The 19,426-nt window shown below is 38.6% G+C and overlaps 2 protein-coding genes across 5 annotated transcripts in view; one reads left to right on the top strand and one right to left on the bottom strand.

Annotated features, from left to right (window-relative positions):
• LOC117421139 (pre-mRNA 3'-end-processing factor FIP1-like) overlaps positions 1-7,004 on the bottom strand; it is a 47,859-nt gene extending 40,855 nt beyond the window's left edge. For 2 of the 3 annotated variants that reach the window (XM_034035122.3, XM_034035123.3), the window contains exons 1-2: positions 6,562-6,996; positions 5,923-5,980 (exon numbers count right to left, since the gene is read on the bottom strand). In XM_034035122.3, coding sequence (XP_033891013.1) covers positions 5,923-5,980; positions 6,562-6,664 — 161 coding nt within the window. In that variant the 5' untranslated portion in view covers positions 6,665-6,996. Of the gene's footprint in view, positions 1-5,922; positions 5,981-6,561 lie in introns of all 3 variants that reach the window. The other variant, XM_059026662.1, reaches the window with a different exon arrangement.
• Positions 7,005-7,598: 594 nt separating this feature from the next.
• LOC117420925 (sec1 family domain-containing protein 2-like) overlaps positions 7,599-19,426 on the top strand; it is a 207,479-nt gene continuing 195,651 nt past the window's right edge. For both annotated transcript variants that reach the window (XM_034034686.3, XM_059026650.1), the window contains exons 1-2: positions 7,599-8,621; positions 10,027-10,195. In XM_034034686.3, coding sequence (XP_033890577.3) covers positions 7,808-8,621; positions 10,027-10,195 — 983 coding nt within the window. In that variant the 5' untranslated portion in view covers positions 7,599-7,807. The remainder of the gene's footprint in view (positions 8,622-10,026; positions 10,196-19,426) is intronic.

The following is a 19,426-nucleotide window of genomic DNA, read 5'->3' as shown; positions in this document are numbered from 1 at the left end:
TCAGCAGTGCTAAACTCATTTATCGCAGCAATATTAATAGTGCTCCTGTATAATGGTGTATGCTAAACAAAAATAAATACAAAGCTAAGGCATTTTGTCCAAGGGTCACCACCGAGTCCAAAGTGGTGAAAACACCAATTGCCTGATCCTAGCAAAAGCACCATGTTGATAATGTTGATACGTAATCTTGGCAAAAGAAACATTGTTAAATATCAAAGTTGTGTCATTAACAGTTTAAATTCAAATTTTCCTCAGCAACACAGTGTGGCTGTACACAGGGAACGTCCGAAATAATGCCAGACCATATTTCAACATCAGATTGTTCAGAAACTGATAGGGAGATGGAATTTGTGGCCGGATTCGACTTTCCCACTCAATGGTGTGTAGATGATTGTGCAGGTGTTGTGTAAGGAAATGCAAATGAAAACCAAATACGAAGGATGAAAAAATGCAATATTTTTTTTTAGGTTGGATCATCCTCAAAGACCTCATTTCCGAATCTCATTAACTAGTTTATTTGATACGTGTCCATTCTGCAAGGCTAAGTATATTGAAATAACACAGCGCTGCTATAATTGTGGGTGGGTCCCTTCATTAGTTGGAAATGAGAACAACTCTGTCTTAGGTTTTCTTTTCCCCGCAAACCACTTACACAGCAGACTTTTTTATTGAATGCAACAATAATTATAATACATAAAAATACAACATGAGAAGAAAACATGTACAATGTGAAAGATGTCTACTACACAAAACAAAAGCAGGTACAAGTTCCATCCTTATGGAAAATTAGACGGACCATGTTTGTCACACAGACTAGTGTGTTTCCACGCGGAGGTAATATAGCTTACACAGCGCTTCATTGGGCATGCGCCACTACATCTGACAGTACACGCGGAAGTCAAGTTTTTTAAGAGATGGTCCAGAAGAATGATGTTGGACACTGGCAGTGCGGCATTATGCAGATGTTTGGGCGCATACGGATTATTATACAATGACCAAATACATTCGGAACAGCAAGGTGGGATAGTTTATGTTTTATTTTTCATGTAGTGCTGATGTACCCTTTCAGTCTCATCAGTGGGGAAAAAAAACAAAAAAACTAAACAAACACTACCCTTTCAAGCACATGGATTTCTACCATGTGCAGCAATGCCAAAACTTGATCCCTTTTCCAGGTCAGTAGTTTGGAAATGTTTGACATCACATGTAAATTTCTTTCAGGTTTAAAAAAATATATTTACTGTAACACACTTGAATGTGGTTCAATTGCCAACAAATTCAAAACAGTAGGAAACACTTTTCTACATTGTATTAGTGTTTATTGTCATTATTTGTCTATCATGATAAAGTGTATGTTTTTTCAGTTCATCCATAAATGAAACACAGCGGCTTCACATTTTTTATGTTGCACGCTGGAACGATATTTCAGAGTTTAGCTTAGGTTAAACTGTGTAGTATATATGCTATTAAAATTGAACAAAATGGTCAATTTTAAAAGCCATTGTCTGCAGTGCAGGCAGCTACGTCCTCAACCGAAACTAGGTTGCTGGCGGGCTGCTCAGTGGCAATGCAATTGGCCGTATAGCCACTGGGGAAGTTTAATTTCCTGATCTGGGATCTCGCCACCTCTCGGTGCAGAGCTACCCCGTCTACCAAGTGCTGAATTGCTCTCTGTGTGGTCTCGGTAATGACAGCTGTGTTCTTCTGAACAGTGAAGCTGTTTGCCAAAAAACTTATTTTCTGGCCCTGTGGGCACATGCCAGCAAGCTAGTAGCCACACAGGACAGTTCATACAAATGTAGAGGCAGGTTTTGCCAAAAACCAGCATTTTCTGAACAAATAAATAGTTAAACTGTGTTGTTTCTTTCTGTGGCCAATACGTTATACCGAGCATCAAAAGAAACGTATTACTAATATAATGATGGACATTGACAAAATGTTATTGGTTTCTTTTTAATCACTCGATCATTCATCCTTGACCATGACACTCTTGAGTGACTATGACTGAAGCATAAGGTTCGACATTAACCATGGCCCGGCGGCCCGGGGCCAGTAGTTATGAAGCACAACAGGCCCGACAGGGCCGGTAACATTTCACTAGTATAATATATATATATATATATATATATATATATAAAAAAAAATTATAATTGCACATGGCTTCCGTTTCATGAATCCAGGAAAATGGGCCAGTGTGCCAAAAAGCTGAAAACTTACAAACCATTTCTTAAACATAACTACGAACTAATCCTAACTTTCCGGCCGCACGTCATATTTGTGGTACAGTCAGACTCTGAGATTGCGTACCGAAGTGCTGTGTTGGTGGTACTCGTTCCCGCGACATGGCAAATCTGTTACAAATCGGGTTTTCTACAACTAAGCAACGAATAAGCCAAAAGCAAATCGCTGAAATCAATAAATCATAAAGAAAGTAATTATGGAAAAAAATGAAGACGAACAATTAGGAGTGGAGGCTTCATCTGGCTTCATTAAAAAAGTAATGTTTTGCCTTGTTAGGCATCAGTTTCCCAGACTTGCAGATAAAACAGCAGCTTTATTTGTTGTGAATTCAACATTTCGTTCACATCATATCCAGTCTCACAGTAAGATGTTGCGATGGATACCCAGATACACGATCGAATTGTCTAACTTTTTGATTTAGAATCCGATGTGTTCAGGTCAAAAATGCCATTCACAATCTTTCCAGGACTCGTTGGTATCACTCAGCAAGATTGGCTCTGACTGGGAGAGGCTACACAAGCGACAACACTCCGAGAAGGATAGTTATTATTTTGTATTATGAATATTGTTTTAATAGTGTTTATTATTAGGATTAGGGATGGGAATTTCAAACAGTTTCGTATTTGAATACACAGGGTGCAACATTTTTGTGTATTCAATTACCCGAACTCTGGTCCCTTACGCTACCAAGAATAAAAAGCAAATGCGTGTGTACAGCAGGCAGCATAACATGTAAGCTGGTAAAGTTTAGCCGGGTTCAAAAAGTGTACAAACAAGTCCAAGACGAGATTTCTTCGTTCAATACCCTATTTCCCTAGGCACAAGTTTTTCCTTTTGTTTACTGTATTAAAATACAGAACTCAATGAGCAGCAAAATCACAACGCGTATCTCTTCCAATTAAAGCAAAAGCAGAATAATATTGCGCAAACCACCAAATTACTTTTGCTGTAGTGTATTCAGAATTAAATAACACCTATCATATAGCAACCTAAATATTCTACATCTGTTTAATTCTAACAAAAAATATTTATAAAATAATCTTAAGTGTAAATATTGTAACCTGGCCAAAACAATAGAAAATACATTACAACAGTTTAACATTACTAATTACAACTAGCCATCAAGTACTGACATCAGATGAATCCAAGTCAAGTTACTTTGTTTGTTCAATAACCTGTAATTCAAAACAAGGATACTTGGTTGTACCTTTAATGGTCAGTGCAAATGCTGATGTTACTCCATCCATTCACAGAAAGTCAACAGTAGATGTTTTACATTGAACTGCAGTCCAGAGTTAAAAAAGAACTCCTTTCCAAGTATCTTGCCTTTTCTTATCAGTCACTGCGTTGTTCTGCTTAACATTTAGTATGTCTTTATATTCATCATAACGTTAAATTACCTTTCTAATTTCGATGTTACCCAAGTTTGGATTACTTCTTTTATCACTTGCTATATACATTATTTTATTTCAGTTCACACATTCAAACTTCGCCAGTGCCAAGCTCCCAGAAACTGCTTCACAACTGGCTAGCAACAGCTGCAGAAGCTGCTGTGTACAGTCATTACAGAGGAACTCATGCAGGGATCTGTTAACATTAGCTAAAAACAAGGCAATAAAATTGACAACAATTTCAAACAGAATACGACTACTGTAGAATGTTGCTATTACAAGCATTGCATAATTAATTAGGGTCCTTACATTTAATATGCAAACAATGGGTTTAAGACTGACATAACGTGTTAAGCATCAGCATTAAAAAAATAAAAGAAAGACGCGTTTGCTTCTACTAGTAGCTAATGTATAAGGTTTTTTTTTGTGTACTCGAATATGTAATATGCTGTTCGAATAGTTTTTTTTTTTTGTGTAATCATGTATTTGGCTACACGGACCCATCCCTAATTAGGATTATTATAATTCAGTTTTAGCGTTGCTGTGACCATACATATATAGGAGGCTGCGTGGTCCAGTGGTTAAAGAAAAGGGCTTGTAACCAGGAGGTCCCTGGTTCAAATCCCACCTCAGCCACTGACTCATTGTGTGACCCTGAGCAAGTCACTTAACCTCCTTGTGCTCCGTCTTTCGGGTGAGACGTAATTGTAAGTGACTCTGCAGCTGATGCGTAGTTCACAAACCCTAGTCTCTGTAAGTCGCCTTGGAAAAAGGTGTCTGCTAAATAAATATGCTAACAGCTTGGTTGTGGGTTTGCTTGTGAAAAAATGAGTATCATTTGTACACATACATTTTCAAATCTTGAATACAGTATTTTCATTTTCCGACAAGCACACACAAATGTGTGCATGTTAAATGGCTGAAGTAACATATATTGAAAGGCTTCGTTTAGCCACTTTCTTTTGAGACTTGAGCTCTCTTTGGTTACCACACAGTTAGAAACATGCTGAAAATAAAAACCATCATGAAAAAATATATAAATATATTGGGCCAGATAAAATTACATCTGGGCCAGTAAAAACACTAACACAGGGGCCCAAGTGGCCAGTAGTTAAAAATCTAAACGTAGAGCCCTGATATGCACTTAATCACCTAATTAGTGAGACAGTTGACTGGACACTGGATATGGAGTGATTTCAGCTGTTGAATTGCAAGTTTGAATAAAAGCCACATAGAAAATCAGAGAAAAAACACAATATGCCACATCTGTCAAGAGAGCAGCACCTTCGTGCAATCGGCATGTTGGAGGCTGGACTAGGGCAGCGTATAGTGGCTCGCAGTCTTAGGTGATCACAGCCAGCAATTTCAAACCTGGCGAGACGGTATAACCAGACACACTCTGTCAATGACAGGCCACGAACTGGGAGACCAAGAGTCACAACACCTACCCAAGGTCGAAAGATCATTTTGCAGCATCTTCGTGATGTCAATTGTTAATTAGCACAATAAAAAGTCACTGCACCTGCTCTAAAACATTTTTCGATCACATCTAGTGAATGTTATCCAAATATAAGTGATGTTTCTTTTGATGCTCAAATATAAGTGATACGTTTCTTTTGATGCTCAAATATAAATGATACGTTTCTTTTGATGCTCAAATATAAGTGATACGTTTCTTTTGATGCTCAGTATATGAATCCTAAGCCAAATTACACAGCATCCTACACTTTGGCCTTGATTTATGTTTAGTGGCCTTGGTGCCCTTTCCAAATGTATTGAACTGAAGGACATTTTGGCCTTGTCCTTTCTTTTGCCTATTTAGAACCCTGAGATTGTGGTTTAAATCTTTTTGGCAAGTCAAGTTTGACAACTCTGTGCTCACTGCCAGCCACTGCATAGCACTTTTTAGCTGTTTTGGCATTTCCTGAATGTTAGGGTAGCTGCTTGCATTGGCATAGCAGTGCTGGTCCATAGTATGCATCATGCAATTTCTTTGGAATCAGGAAGTATTAAAAAGCTGGCAACTTGGATTCTGCACACCGATAATACCACGTAGGTTATGATACAGAGAAAATGCTTAAACATATTTACCCTTTGGGTTTTATAGGTTAACGGCGACAAAAATACTGTTGGTGCATCATCCATAACTTCAAAGACTCAAATAGATGATATATACTTAATATAAACTTGGGAAACTGTCTTCCATACATTTACCCGAGGAAGTCCCTTGCACCAACAATCTCAGACAGGCATGAGTGCTGTTCAAAACGTAATGATGAAACAGACTAACCTGACAGTGACTGGTGCTGCTGCTTCCTCCGCCTCCTCCTCTTTAGTTTCACTTTCATCTGACCAAAAGGAAACACACACAAATAATAAGCAACCAATGACCTAATGACCAAAACAGTAACGTGTTATTAATATCACACTGAACACCAGTGCTAATATTTGGGCAATTTCTTTAGAAAATCTTAGCTGAAGACAACAAAACACAGATGGAAACGAAGGTGCTTGTTGTTCGTCAATGTAACAACCAAGCGTAATGTTAAATTTATAAGCGTAAAATTATCATTGTTAATTAAAACAAACACACATGCAACACATATCAATACTGTATGAGAATCGTAAAACTAATAATATGAACATGCATTTTAATACCTAACCTTCAATAAACCGATTTCAGAAGAAATTATGCTAATTACTTGTAAGATCATTTAGCAACTAGATAGGTGTTTTAGTTGTGTATTACTTAGAAAAACGTAATTTTTGTAAGCAGGTATGTAGAGATCATCTGTACAAAGAACAGGCCCACAAGCGCAGCAGGTTTGTCTTTACGATCTCAATACAGTTAATTCAAACTTAATAATGCATAAAATCGGAATTCTTAGAAACATACAAAAAATGCCTTTATCCAATAGAAAATACATACCCCCATAAAGCCATTCTTCCTCTTCGTCTCCATCTCCGTCTCCGTCTCCTGCTTCTGCACTTGTATCAGTCACCATCGATTTATCCGTTTCTTCCGCAGACATATTTTTTTCAAAGCACGGTGGTTGCTTGTGGGTTTTTTTTTTGTTTGTTTTTTAGTAGACTTTTGGGTAGTTTTTTATTAAGCCCTCCCTGTAACGTTTCAAATAGAGCTCAATATACATTCAAATTATGATTTAACCCATCAGAAAATGTTAAAAATCGGTAAGCCCCCACGTTTTCCTTTTACACAGACCAATCTTTCAACTTTCACCCGCCACTAATACACCAAGGAAGGAACGCGCTTCTACAGGAAATGTTCTGCCATTGGTCAAAACATGTGAAGTCGGTGTTGAAGTTTGCTGATGTTGTAAGGAGAGTCCTATGGAAGAGCGGTTGCAGTGTTTGTTCAGATTTCCATTCATTTGTCATTATATAGTCTGTACAGTTGTAACATAAATAATATGTAATGCAACGTTTTAATGCAGTTAACAAAATAAAGCAGTACTGTATTTGTTACTGATAATTTGTTTATTTACAACGCAAAACAGTGTGCATTGCTGCTGTACGTGATGTCTCGTTCTATATTAGTGTTCTCATTTGAAATAACTCAAATAATTTTCAGTTCTGCAGTTTGTGGTGATAGTATGCCAATCATACTGACAATACACATTACAACTATTTAGCTGGACACACACTAATATCAATATCATTTATATAAAAATTTCCAAGATAAAATGAATGATAGACCAAAATGGGTTGCCATTTTTCATGCCATAGACATATAGATTTTTATTTATTTATTTATTTATTTTTGTTAAATATAACATTTTGGAATTGTCTTCCGTGTGGTAAACACGCATTTGAATAACGTATCTCTGAATGTCCATATTGCATGTATGGAAGCAATAGATTGTATTTCCGTTAGGAGCCCTACTTTCAAATAAAGCCTCTCCAAAGACAGGCTGGCTGTCTCTCCTGCCTCTCCCATCTACCTATTCCATTTCAAGGCACCTTGTAGTGGGTCTAATTACATCATATTTGTGCGACTGACAAGTTCACGTCACCTCAAACAGACACGTTCATGTGTTTGTGTTGTCAAGTCTGTCACACTTGTACCGGTGGTTTTTTTTCTATGTGCTTTTAAATCAAAGTAATTGTAGACACTTTATTTAAAATTAAAAAAAAAGCCTTGCCGATTTAAAAACATGTCAATCTCCCTTGGACTTTCTGCCTTTACTCAACAGACCTGGGACAAAGTGCGGTCAAAGGTAAAGAAAGCAGTTGTTTTCATGGACGATAGATGTGCTGAAAGTTTGCATTGGAATGGGGGAGCACAGACGCTGTTTGAAGCCGGGGCTCAGAATGTAAAACCGTTTTCCAGTTTCGAAGCCGGGGGTGCAAAACAACCAAAAGCTGTTTTTGTTGTAAGCACTCTATTAAAAGGCAGAACGGCAGACGTAGTTAAAGACATCATCGGCCTCAGCTCTTTCCAGTATTGCGTTGTGTTCACTACTGTTGCTCACTCCATTCATCTTTTAGCTAATAATGCCAGCCCCGAAATGGAAAGTGATCGCGTTTTTAAGCAGTTTGAGGAAAAGCTTTGTGAATGGATGGGCGACATGAATTACACCGCCGAAGTGATGCATGTCCCCTTGTTTTTGGCTCCTGTATCGCCTCATCTGCTTATTGCTCCTGCCTTTGGAAGTGTGTTTCCCCTGGTATCTCAGGATCTGGATCAGATAAACACCAGTCGTCCAGACAAAAAGAAATTCGGAAGCCTTGCCGACGTGGATCTGCATTCTCTGCCACCTGAGCTGCAGATAGAGATCAAATCCCTTGTTTCTGGATTGAACTCAATGTTCGATTTTGTAAACGTGAGAGAAGAGTGTTTTGCAGTGGGACCCACAAGTCGAATCATTGCAGGGGAACTGGCAAACCACCCTCAAGCGAAGAACAGAAGAAAGACAGCGCAACACAAAGCTTCAGTAGTGTTCATTGACAGAACACTTGATTTGACAGGTAAGCCATCGGATGTTATTGCGAGTGGTGTTACCATTCGTCTTACTGGCTTTTTAAAAACAAATTTCCTACCAAACTCCACGTCTGATAATTATGTTTATATCTCAAACACGTTTTCCACACACTATTCACTTTGGCTGAAGGAAGTGTGCAGAGGAAGTATGAATATGAAACTTTAAGCAGTCACCGAAATGATCCTTCTGGGCGCTGCTTTGCTTTATCACAAACCAATCATTGTTGGCTTGCCAGTTTGGTTATGTCACCTATGGTAGTTTGAGTACAAACTCCCTCCATCCCTCTTTGCTGCTTCCCAGCCACTGTCTCATTGTGAACTAAAGAGGGGGGCAGCAGTGTGGAGTAGTGGTTAGGGCTCTGGACTCTGGACCGGAGGGTTGTGGGTTCAATCCCCAGTGGGGGACACTGCTGTTGTACCCTTGAGCAAGGTACTTTACCTAGATTGCTCCAGTAAAAACCCCTCTGTATATGGGTAATTGTATGTAAAATAATGTGATATCTGTATAATGTGAAATAATGTATAATGTGATATCTTGTAACAATTGTAAGTCGCCCTGGATAAGGGCGTCTGCTAAGAAATTAATAATAATAATAATAATAATAAAGAGCCACCCTTCTGCTATTACCTGCAGCCGCATGGGTTTATAAATGCCAATATGTTTTAGCTCTGAGAAGCAACACTTTTCTTATATATTTGTGGGCCACTAGAGAGTCATTTCTAGACTGAGCTGCATTTCCTTGTCTCTACCTAATGGAGCAATGGAAACAGGTTGTTCTGTCCCAAACCAAATCTTTTTTTTTTTTTTTTTTTTTTTTTTTTTTATAATTACTGTATATGATAACTACACAGTGATTATGCTATGGAATGTATGAACAAAAAGGCTTGTAATTCTACACACACACATATATACAGTATATACAAAATATTTTAATTTATTGAGTATGAACCAAATCTTCAAAATATTACTAGAACCTGTTTGTGATCCTGCTGCTTGTTCCCGATACCCTATCTTCATGTGTTAAAGGATAGGCATGATATGAGAATTTAGTCTACTGCAGTGTTATATAAGAAGGGCAGCAGTGTGGAGTAGTGGTTAGGGCTCTGGACTCTTGACCGGAGAGTCGTGGGTTCAATCCCAGGTGGGGGACACTGCTTCTGTACCCTTGAGCAAGGTACTTTACCTAGATTGCTCCAATAAAAACCCAACTGTATAAATGGGTAATTGTATGTAAAAAATAATAATAAAATTGTATGTAAAAATAATGATTATAGTGATATCTTGTAACATTGTAAGTCGCCCTGGATAAGGGCTAATAAATAAATAAATAATAATAATAATCTATTGTGTTTTTTTGCCCTATTTTTCTGCTTCCATGGTTAATAAAATAGGAGCTGTTGGTCATCATGGTGACAATCTGGTAGAGAAGATTCTGTCGGCTCTGCCTGAACTGTCGGGACACAACAATGATGTGATGGTGGATATGTTGGAACTCACTTCCCTTCATAAGAATGAAGAATCACACAAAATTATTGCACCAGGCCATTTATCACAGCCAAAGTAAGCCACTTAATACATACATTTTTTTTCCATTGTCACAAACAAAGTGTGAAACTAATTAGTATACACACTAAAATGTTACTTAAACATACGTTAAAAGTAGAGAATTGTAGCAATTTGGCTCCATGCAGTTCAGAGCTGTTGAAGTCAGGTTATTGTTAAGAACATAAGAAAGTTTACAAATGAGAGGAGGCCATTCGGCCCATCTTGCTCGTTTGGTTGTTAGTAGCTTATTGATCCCAGAATCTCATCAAGCGGCTTCTTGAAGGATCCCAAGGTGTCAGCTTCAACAACATTACTGGGGAGCTTGTTCCAAAAAGTGCCTCCTAGTTTCTGTTCTGAATGGCCTTTATCTAATCTCCACTTGTGACCCCTGGTCCTTGTTTCTTTTTTCAGGTCGAAAAAGTCCCTTGGGTCAACATTGTCAATACCTTTTAGAATTTTGAATGCTTGAATCAGATCGCCGCGTAGTCTTCTTTGTTCAAGATTGAATAGATTCAATTCTTTAAGCCTGTCTGCATATGACATGCCTTTTAAACCAGGAATAATTCTGGTCACTCTTCTTTGCACTCTTTCTAGAGTAGCAATATCCTTTTTGTAGCAAGGTGACCAGAACTGGACAAAATATTCTAGATGAGGTCTTACTAATACATTGTAAAGTTTTAACATTATTTCCCTTGATTTTAAATTCAACACTTTTCACTATATATCCAAGCAACTTGTTGGCCTTTTTTTATAGCTTCCCCACATTGTCTAGATGAAGACATTTCTGAGTCAACATAAACTCCTAGGTCTTTTTCATAGATTCCTTCTTCAATTTCAGTATCTCCCGTATGATATTTATAATGGACATTTTTATTGCCTGCGTGCAGTACCTTACACTTTTCTCTATTAAATGTCATTTACCATGTGTCTGCCCAGTTCTGAATGCAGGCTAGATAATTTTGTATGACCTTTGCTCCTGCAACAGTGTTTGCCACTCCTCCTATTTTCGTGTCGTCTGCAAATTGAACAAGTTTGCTTACTATACCAGAATCTAAGTCATCAATGTAGATTAGGAATAGCAGAGGACCTAATACTGATCCCTGTGGTACTCCACTGGTTACCTCGCTCCATTTTGAGGTTTCTCCTCTAATCAGTACTTTCTGTTGTTGCTGGTATTTCAAGTTGGAAGCTTAATCTTTTATTATGCTTCTGAACCCTGTAACGCATCTATACATGTGGAGGTAGAGAATATGCTTTCTTTATGCTTTAGTAGCTATGGAGCAATACAGGATGAAAATTCAATCACCTCCCTTTATGGACATAAAATATAGGCCTAATACATGCCTTTATCACTTGAATTTAGTTGACATCAGAGGAGGTCAGGTGGAGTCCATTTGTTGATAGGTTATGGAATCAGTGAGTGATTGTATCATACACATGAACTCAGACTTTAAATGTGTAAGTGTTAGCACTTTTGAATGATTCCATATCGAAATGCCACTTGCAACTGAATGTTGACTCTGTTGGCCTTTTCAGGGGCCAGTAATGCATAGAATACTGAAGACAATACTGGTGTTCTAGCTGTGTGGAATATGAGATGGAGCACCTGAATGGAGCTCATGCTTATTTCAAGCCTTCCACACTCAAACATAACAGCTTTTTTATAAAAAAATGTTTGACTGCTAATTTGTTTTATGCAAACCGTTGTACATAGTTTCATCATTTTTAGGGTATTTGAGTATAGCCTCATTTAAAAATCAGCAAAAACTGCAATAACATCAACATACGAAAACTAGTTCTGTACTGTGTAATCTGTGAGGATTTGCATTTACTACACTGCATAGAATAGTACCTGTAGAATTATGGGTTCAGATCCCAGCTCAGGAACTTACTGTATGAACTTCAGTTATGAGGTTATAGGCCCCATTCAAAGAGTGTTGTATTTACACATGGCTAGCATTAGTAAAGGAGCTGCTTTTCCTGCTCATAAAGCTCTTAGGGCCTCATTCACTAAACACTAATGCACCTTAAAGCACATGGCGCACATTAACACACACGCCTTAAAAATAGAGTGTTGGGTTGATATGCCTAATGTATTGTAATGTATTAAAATGATGTGGAAAGATAGCACTAATGAGGGGGATGGTATGCACATGGTATTTACTAAACCATGCTAACCATAAGGTGCACCTTAAAGAGTAGCCTAAGTAGCGAGGTTCCGCAAAATATAGAGTTACAAGTTCCCATGTGTTGCTACAACTGTTTAAATAACATACCTGTATTTTTTCTATTCATTGTTAACATCCTGACAACTTTTTACACTTATAACTTTGTTTCAAAGCTGTTTTAAAAATGTCCGCTCTAGTGCACTGGGGTTTGATATCGGTCCTCTGAATCACTGCAGAAAGAGTGACTTAAAAAATAAATAAATAAATAAATAAATGTGTTACCTGTTTGACAATGTGGGTAATAATCCTTACACTAGCAGTGCACTGGAGCGGGCATTTTGAAATAAAGTTTTGAAACAGACTTTAAAGTTGTAAGTGTAAAAAGTTGTCAGGATGTTAACAATGAAGTGAAAAATGACGGGTACGTTATTTAAACAGGCGTAGCAACACCTGGGGACGTGTAAAGCTATGTTTTTCGGAACCCCGCTACTTACTCTTTAAATCGCGCTCTTAGTAGCACGTATGGAAAGCAAGTGTTATGAGCTGAGCACCTTCTTATAAAAAGGTCTAGTCAACTTAAATCCTATACCACACAATTACTTCTTTTCTAGCCTCCGTAGAAAAAAGAATTACCATTATAGCATTTAAAAAAGAAAATACATTTTAATGGTTCCAGACCAAAACAATACTAGTTATCCCTTTCCAAAGCTCCGTTTCTGGGTGCTGAAAGAACAGCTCAGCGCATCAAGAAAATCTAATAGACTGAGCCAGCAGAAACGAAATAGAAAAGAACTGGAGTGATGTAAGATAATTTAGCTTTACTCTCTCTGTGCCCCTCATATGTAATTTAAGTAATAATAATAATAAAAAAGCAGACAAAATATGCCCACCGGACCAGCCCAGACGAAGCAGTTAATTCAACTTAAATAACATACATCATAACATAACATGAAACACTGTACTACTATTATGGGTTCCAGTAGACTTTTGCGATGTCGTTTTGTTTCTTTGATTATATGATGTTAAATAAAATATCGCAATTATGTTATTTTTTTTTTATTTTTTTTTAAATTATGTCTCAGTCCTAAAATTCTAGGTGATGCAAAACTTTTGGCCATAGCTGTAGAGTATTTGATTGACATATGCTATATGTGTCATTAAGTTTTAATTAAGTGCCCCGTCTGGGTAGAAATGTGTTGCGTTGATGGAAGAAAAAACTTTGTTTCATTGGAAACATAGCTGTCTATCAGCCCTGGTAGTCCCTCCACTTGTTCTGTGCACAGGATAGAGGCTCTCTGCTCCTCCACGCTTCCTCTATCTCTGCGCCTTGCTTAATAGGTTGTGGGCGCCTCCTTGAAGTGCTCCTTATCAGATAAGGCGTGCTGATGAATTCCAAAGCGCACACCTTAATAAGGGGCATTCACCTTAGTAAATACCACCTTACTTGTAGAAATAAGGCGCACGTTAAGGGATGGTGTTAAAACTGACTATAAAAAGTGCTTGACCCCACTTTGCAGAATATTTGTGGTGTCAGGAGAGCTACTTTTAAATGGATGCCAACATTAAGTATTTGATTTGAAATGCAAATACGGTACCATATAAGAAAGTACAGATACAGTTTATATGTAGTGGCTTCATACATTGATACCATGTATTAAGATTATAAGATACAGCAGGAAAGTAAAGAGAAATTAGAAGTTCAAAATTTAAAGCAACTTGGGAAAGGCCTGTTCTTGATTTTTTTTATCTGTTCTTTTTTCTGTTGTATTAGCGGTAGAGCTAAACCTTTTTCATCAGCACAGGCTTTCTGTGGTGAAATGTGATTTTTAAACTGTGTCATAATCAACATTTGTTGCTCGTTAACATGTTTATAAGAGATGCGGCTCCAATGAGTTCAGCTTTGCAAAATGGTAAACGGTTTCTTTGGTGTAGTAAATGCAAGTTGAGATTTTGCCAGTTTGACCTGTTTGAGTATGGCTTTTTTTTTTTTTTTAATGCAGAGCATTCAAGCAGTCAACAAGTAAGGTGTCTAGATGTTTTAGACCAAATACATTTAATTTCTGCTAAGAAATAAATAATAATTTATTAAACCATCTGGATTTGCATTGGTAAAAATAACAGTGTGAGAAAAAAATATGCTTGTCCTATTGGCAGTAAATATGTTTTTTTCTGTTTGTTTTTACTTTTTACTTTTAAGGACTGGAGACCAGATGTTCAAAATTTGATGCTGTTTGACATCAAATGGCCTCTGATGTCTGTCATTTTACAACCCAGCAAAATGCAAAATCATTGCTGCCCCATGCAGAGCCATATGGAGTGGGGTACAATTTATTGCACGTTTTGTATTTGTGTGTGTTTTTAATATCTTTTGTGGATCCCACAATGATACTATATGGGTTGTGTACCTAAACTATAAACTAAACTTCCATATCTCAGGATATATAAAATAAAGAATGGTGCACATAAATATTGACAGTTAGATTTTTGGATGCTCAGTCACTTACTGTAGCTGTTACTGGTTTATTAAATACTTCTATTAACCATTTGGACTTTTCAGTTATTAACCGCTAACTAAGAATGTCATCTTTTCACCAACCTCATCAGCTATATACAGAAATGGATGAATCGTTTTGATTCAAAACTGAATATAGTCAGGGTTATGTACTGTACCAAGAACCTTTATTTTTCCACACCTGTGTTAAAACATTTCAAACATGTACAGTATTGCATGTTACGGTGGTCATCAAATTGATTTAAGTATTAGATGTTGTAGTTTTCTGATTAATTATACACACAATAATAAGTGAAAGTAGATATATTTGAGTGCCAATGGATGTAGGAATTCCTGTATATTTTACCAAAATGTGTTGCCGTCTCCACTGCTTGGAGCGGGTGCGTTTTGTGTTAACGTGATTCACCCGCAGTAAGCGATAGATGGATTAAACTGCCACACAATAAACTGAAATTCAAAATGCCCCCAATCACCAGTACAGTCATCAAAATAAACAAGTGTGTATGCAGTTAAAAAATCTTTATTAAGACACTCATTACACTAATAAAAAATGATGTATTAAAACCTATGGATGTAATAAAAAAGTAAGTGCAGAAATGTACAGTACAGGTATCTAACAGAGACATTTTATTGACATTGAATTTTCATGCTGTTGCTCATCGCTTTTCTCTTTCCAGCCATGTTTGCTGTTGCAGCCAGTGCTGTAACCCAACACTGCGTACAGGGATTAAATAGCCAAGATACAGTACAGGGGTAATCGCTCAGTAGCGAGGTGCAAACAGCTGATTGACTGATCTGTCACGCTTTTACTACAGTAAAGTGCTTCCTTTTTTATTGAAATCTATGTGAATGGCAAGGTAATGAGGTGAAAACATCTGATTGGTGGATTAGTAAGAGCGATTCCTACAGTAATAAGCAGTGTTTGTTATTTAAATCTATGTGAATTAACCAAGATATACGGCGTGCTTAACACGGTATAAATGATGCCTTTGTTCTTGAAATCAATGGGAATGGGAATGACAAATGGCAAACGCTATTTGTCTGATATAAACTGCTGCCCGAAATAACCCTGTACAGTGTAAGTGGTGGATCCTGTACCAGAATTACTAAAATGACAGACCAGTTTGGCATCATAAGTACATGTATTTATTCATCCTATTAGTTCCAGATTTCAAAGAGGAAAGGTGTTGTCAGGTTATTCTATTATCTGGGTTTGCATTAGGGAGGCACCTCATTGCAAAACTAAGAAAGTAAGCATATTATTTTTTTGTGAGACACATATTTCTTAGAAAGTAAATCTGCATGGAGGTTGAGAGATAAGCACAGATGGAGCCCACCTACTCTGTAACATTGCATTAGAGATCTTTGAAACCATGCCGTCCCTGTCACTTTCTGTGTCTCTGAAGATCAGAAGATCAGCTTTCTACATCTGACCAAGCAACATTCACACAGTGACGAGATTCACAGGGGTGGTTTAACAGAGCGTCAAAGAATGTGAAAAAGGCAACAGTTTCTACCAGGTAACTAATTTCAGCCTGTGAGAGGGGGTGTGGGTGATTCACTGACTACACGGGAGTCAGAAATGTCTTTGAGACGCCACACAGATGCACAAGCTCTATTATTTACACGGGGTGTGCTTCTATTTGACACTCTCAGGGTTGCTACCAGCAATGGTGTCACCCTGAGGTGCTCTACGTATAGAAATAATAGTTCATAATCACAAGGAGAAATAAAAAATGAAAACAAACACTAAATAAAACTACACAAAAAAGTGCTGCTTTAAGCAGGGTCTTGCAGCCTCCTCTAGCCTGAGGGACACGATGTACAGTGACGCTGTTCTGTTCTCTCAGTATACTTTTGTGGGGTTGCTCATATCCCCCTGAGCTAAAATAATTAACGTCCCAGGGACTGTACTTTACCTGTTTGGGAAGGTAAATAAACTCAGATCGAGCATCTGTCTTCTTCAGCCGCTTCCGCTGCCTTTCCTTATTCTCTACTGCCGCCTGTTGCTGTATCAATTTTATGGGACGATCTTCCCCCCCACCATTCAGCCTATTAAAGAGGTCTGAGGAACACACCCTCGCTCAACCTCTTTCCAACCCCCACCTCTGCAGGCTCATGCATGCGCCCGATAGCCAGCACAGCTCTCCCCCTGTCACATATCCTCCCCCTTAGAATGGCACCACTGGCCCATTTGAAATCCTACACCCCAATGCCTTCCCAAGAGAAAAAAATCTGGTTTTTAATGCAGTTTCCCTGCTCGGTGGTCTACCATGAAAGCATAGGGCTGCAGTGCCAAGTACCACCACTTGATCCTGGCATTGTTGTCTTTTATGTGGTGAAGCCATGCTAAGGGGGCATGATCTGTAATCAGGGTGAAGTGTCACCCCAGGAGGTAGTACCGGAGTGACTTGACTGCCCATTTTACTGCGAGACACTCCTTCTCGATGGTACTATAATTTTTCTTGCGGGTAAGGAGCTTCCTGCTGATATACAGGACTGGGTGCTCGCTTCCCCGCACCTCCTGAGACAACACTGCCCCGAGACCAGTCTCTCACGCATCCGTCTGCAGGGTGAACCTCCTACTGAAATCAGGACTGCACAGCACTGGCTTGCTACACAGTCTCCTCTTCAAATCGAGAAAGGCCCTCTGACACGGCTTTGTCCACTGGACCGTATTTGGGGCAGCCTTCCAGCTGAAGTCTGTCAAGAGCAGCGAGAGTGGAGAAGTTCGGGATAAACTTGCGATAATACCCCACCGGTCCCAAGAAGGAGCGCACCTGGGTTTTAGTCGTAGGAGTAGGCCAGTCAGCCAAGGCTTTCACCTTTGCAATCAGTGGTCTGATCTGGCCTACCCCAAATACTCTGACTCACTCTTCCCAATTGCACACTTTTTTGGGTTAGCAGTAAGCCCAGCATTCCACAAGGATTGCAGTACTGGCGATACTTTACACAGATGGCTAGGCCAGTCCTCACTGTGGATAACCATGTCATCAATGTAAGCAGCGGCATACTGCTGATCGGGCAACAATACACGGTCCATCATCCTCTGGACTCTCTGGGACTCTTCTATTACCCCCAGCTCAAGCATTTTGTCAATATCCGTTTTTACTACCTGTCTTTTACGTTCAGGTATAAGGTACGGCCTCTGGCGAACTCGTGCCCCCGGCTCAATGTCAATGTGATGGTGAGCTACTCAAGTCTGCCCCGGGACAGGAGAGAACACATCCGGAAAAGCCTGACGTTTCTATTTTGGTGTCAGATTGTCTCCAATCTGCAACGACCCCATTCTCGCCAAAACAGAAAGATCAGATCCCAAGTCGGAGACATAGGACTGTGCCCCTAACAAAGCCTGTTGCAACCAGGGCTTCAGGAGGTCTATATGATAGATGTGCTTTTCTCTCCGTCACTTTGGATAGCTAAGGTAACATCCTGATAGCTTTTTACACCTATAGCTTTCAAGTCTGCTTCAAAGCTCTTTTCAAAATGGGCACTCTAGTGCAATTAAAAAATAAAATAAAAAACATAACAAGTGCTTTGGCTTTTCTGTTCTGATCATGGACTGATATTGCTTTATTACCTTTTTGACAATGTTGGCAATAATCCTTACACTCGGTGCACTAGAGCGGCCATTTTGAAACAGACTTGAAAGTGTGGTACAGAACTGAAAAGCCAGAGCACTAAAGCAGACATTTTTTAAAGAGCTTTGAAACAGACTTGAATGTTGTTAACAATGAAAAGAAAAAATATAGGTACGTTATTTAAACAGTTGTAGCAGCACCTGGGGACGTATAATGCTATATTTTTCGGAACACCGCTACTTACTCTTTAAGTATGCTTCCCAATACACATCTGGATGAGTTTCTAAAGGTTTATTTGTGTCTATGTAGAATTCTCTTTCTAAATAAATGTAAGGAAATCTTTTTTTGAACCAAACTATTAATAAATCTTCAACGTTTAGTTTTTTTTGTCTATTAAAACATCATCACTGGTGCATGATCCAATAAGTGTATGGATTCAATTTTGGTTGATATTATATTCCGACTTAAAGTATGAATGGTGGCTAGTGATAGTATGTTGCTTGACCTTTATTAATGTAAGGAGGTTTGTTGGTGGTCATACAAAAAACACTTTGAAGGACAGCTGCTTTCTAGTTGGCGACGCTAGCTGTCGACTTCATAGATGATTGATGATCAATCTGGTTGTAATTGAAAGGGAGTTTCTACAGAGAGATTCCTGTCTCTCTCAGCAGGGGGTCGCTGTGGAGCAAACTACCTCTACACAAGGCCTGTCATGGCCCAGCTATTGCAAAGTAATTTCCACAGCTGCAGTAGCAGAATGAACATTTTCAGCCTCAGCATGTCTAGTCCTTCATGTCTTCTTAAAACCCTGAGGTGTTTCCATGGACAACAAACTCTTGGCTGGAAATCTGTGAGGGTGAAACAGAAAATACAAGGTTACCAGGCCACCAACCGTCCCTGAGTGAAACGTTTTTTTTTTTTTTTTTCTGGCATTTGTCAATAAAACCAAACCTTTGATCAAGTATAGGAGCATGCCTAATAATAC

This window comes from Acipenser ruthenus, chromosome 1 (genome assembly GCF_902713425.1).
Source record: "Acipenser ruthenus chromosome 1, fAciRut3.2 maternal haplotype, whole genome shotgun sequence".
Lineage (NCBI taxonomy): Eukaryota > Metazoa > Chordata > Actinopteri > Acipenseriformes > Acipenseridae > Acipenser > Acipenser ruthenus.
Note: the sequence above shows the minus strand (reverse complement) of the source record. Positions and strands in the feature narration are given on the sequence as shown.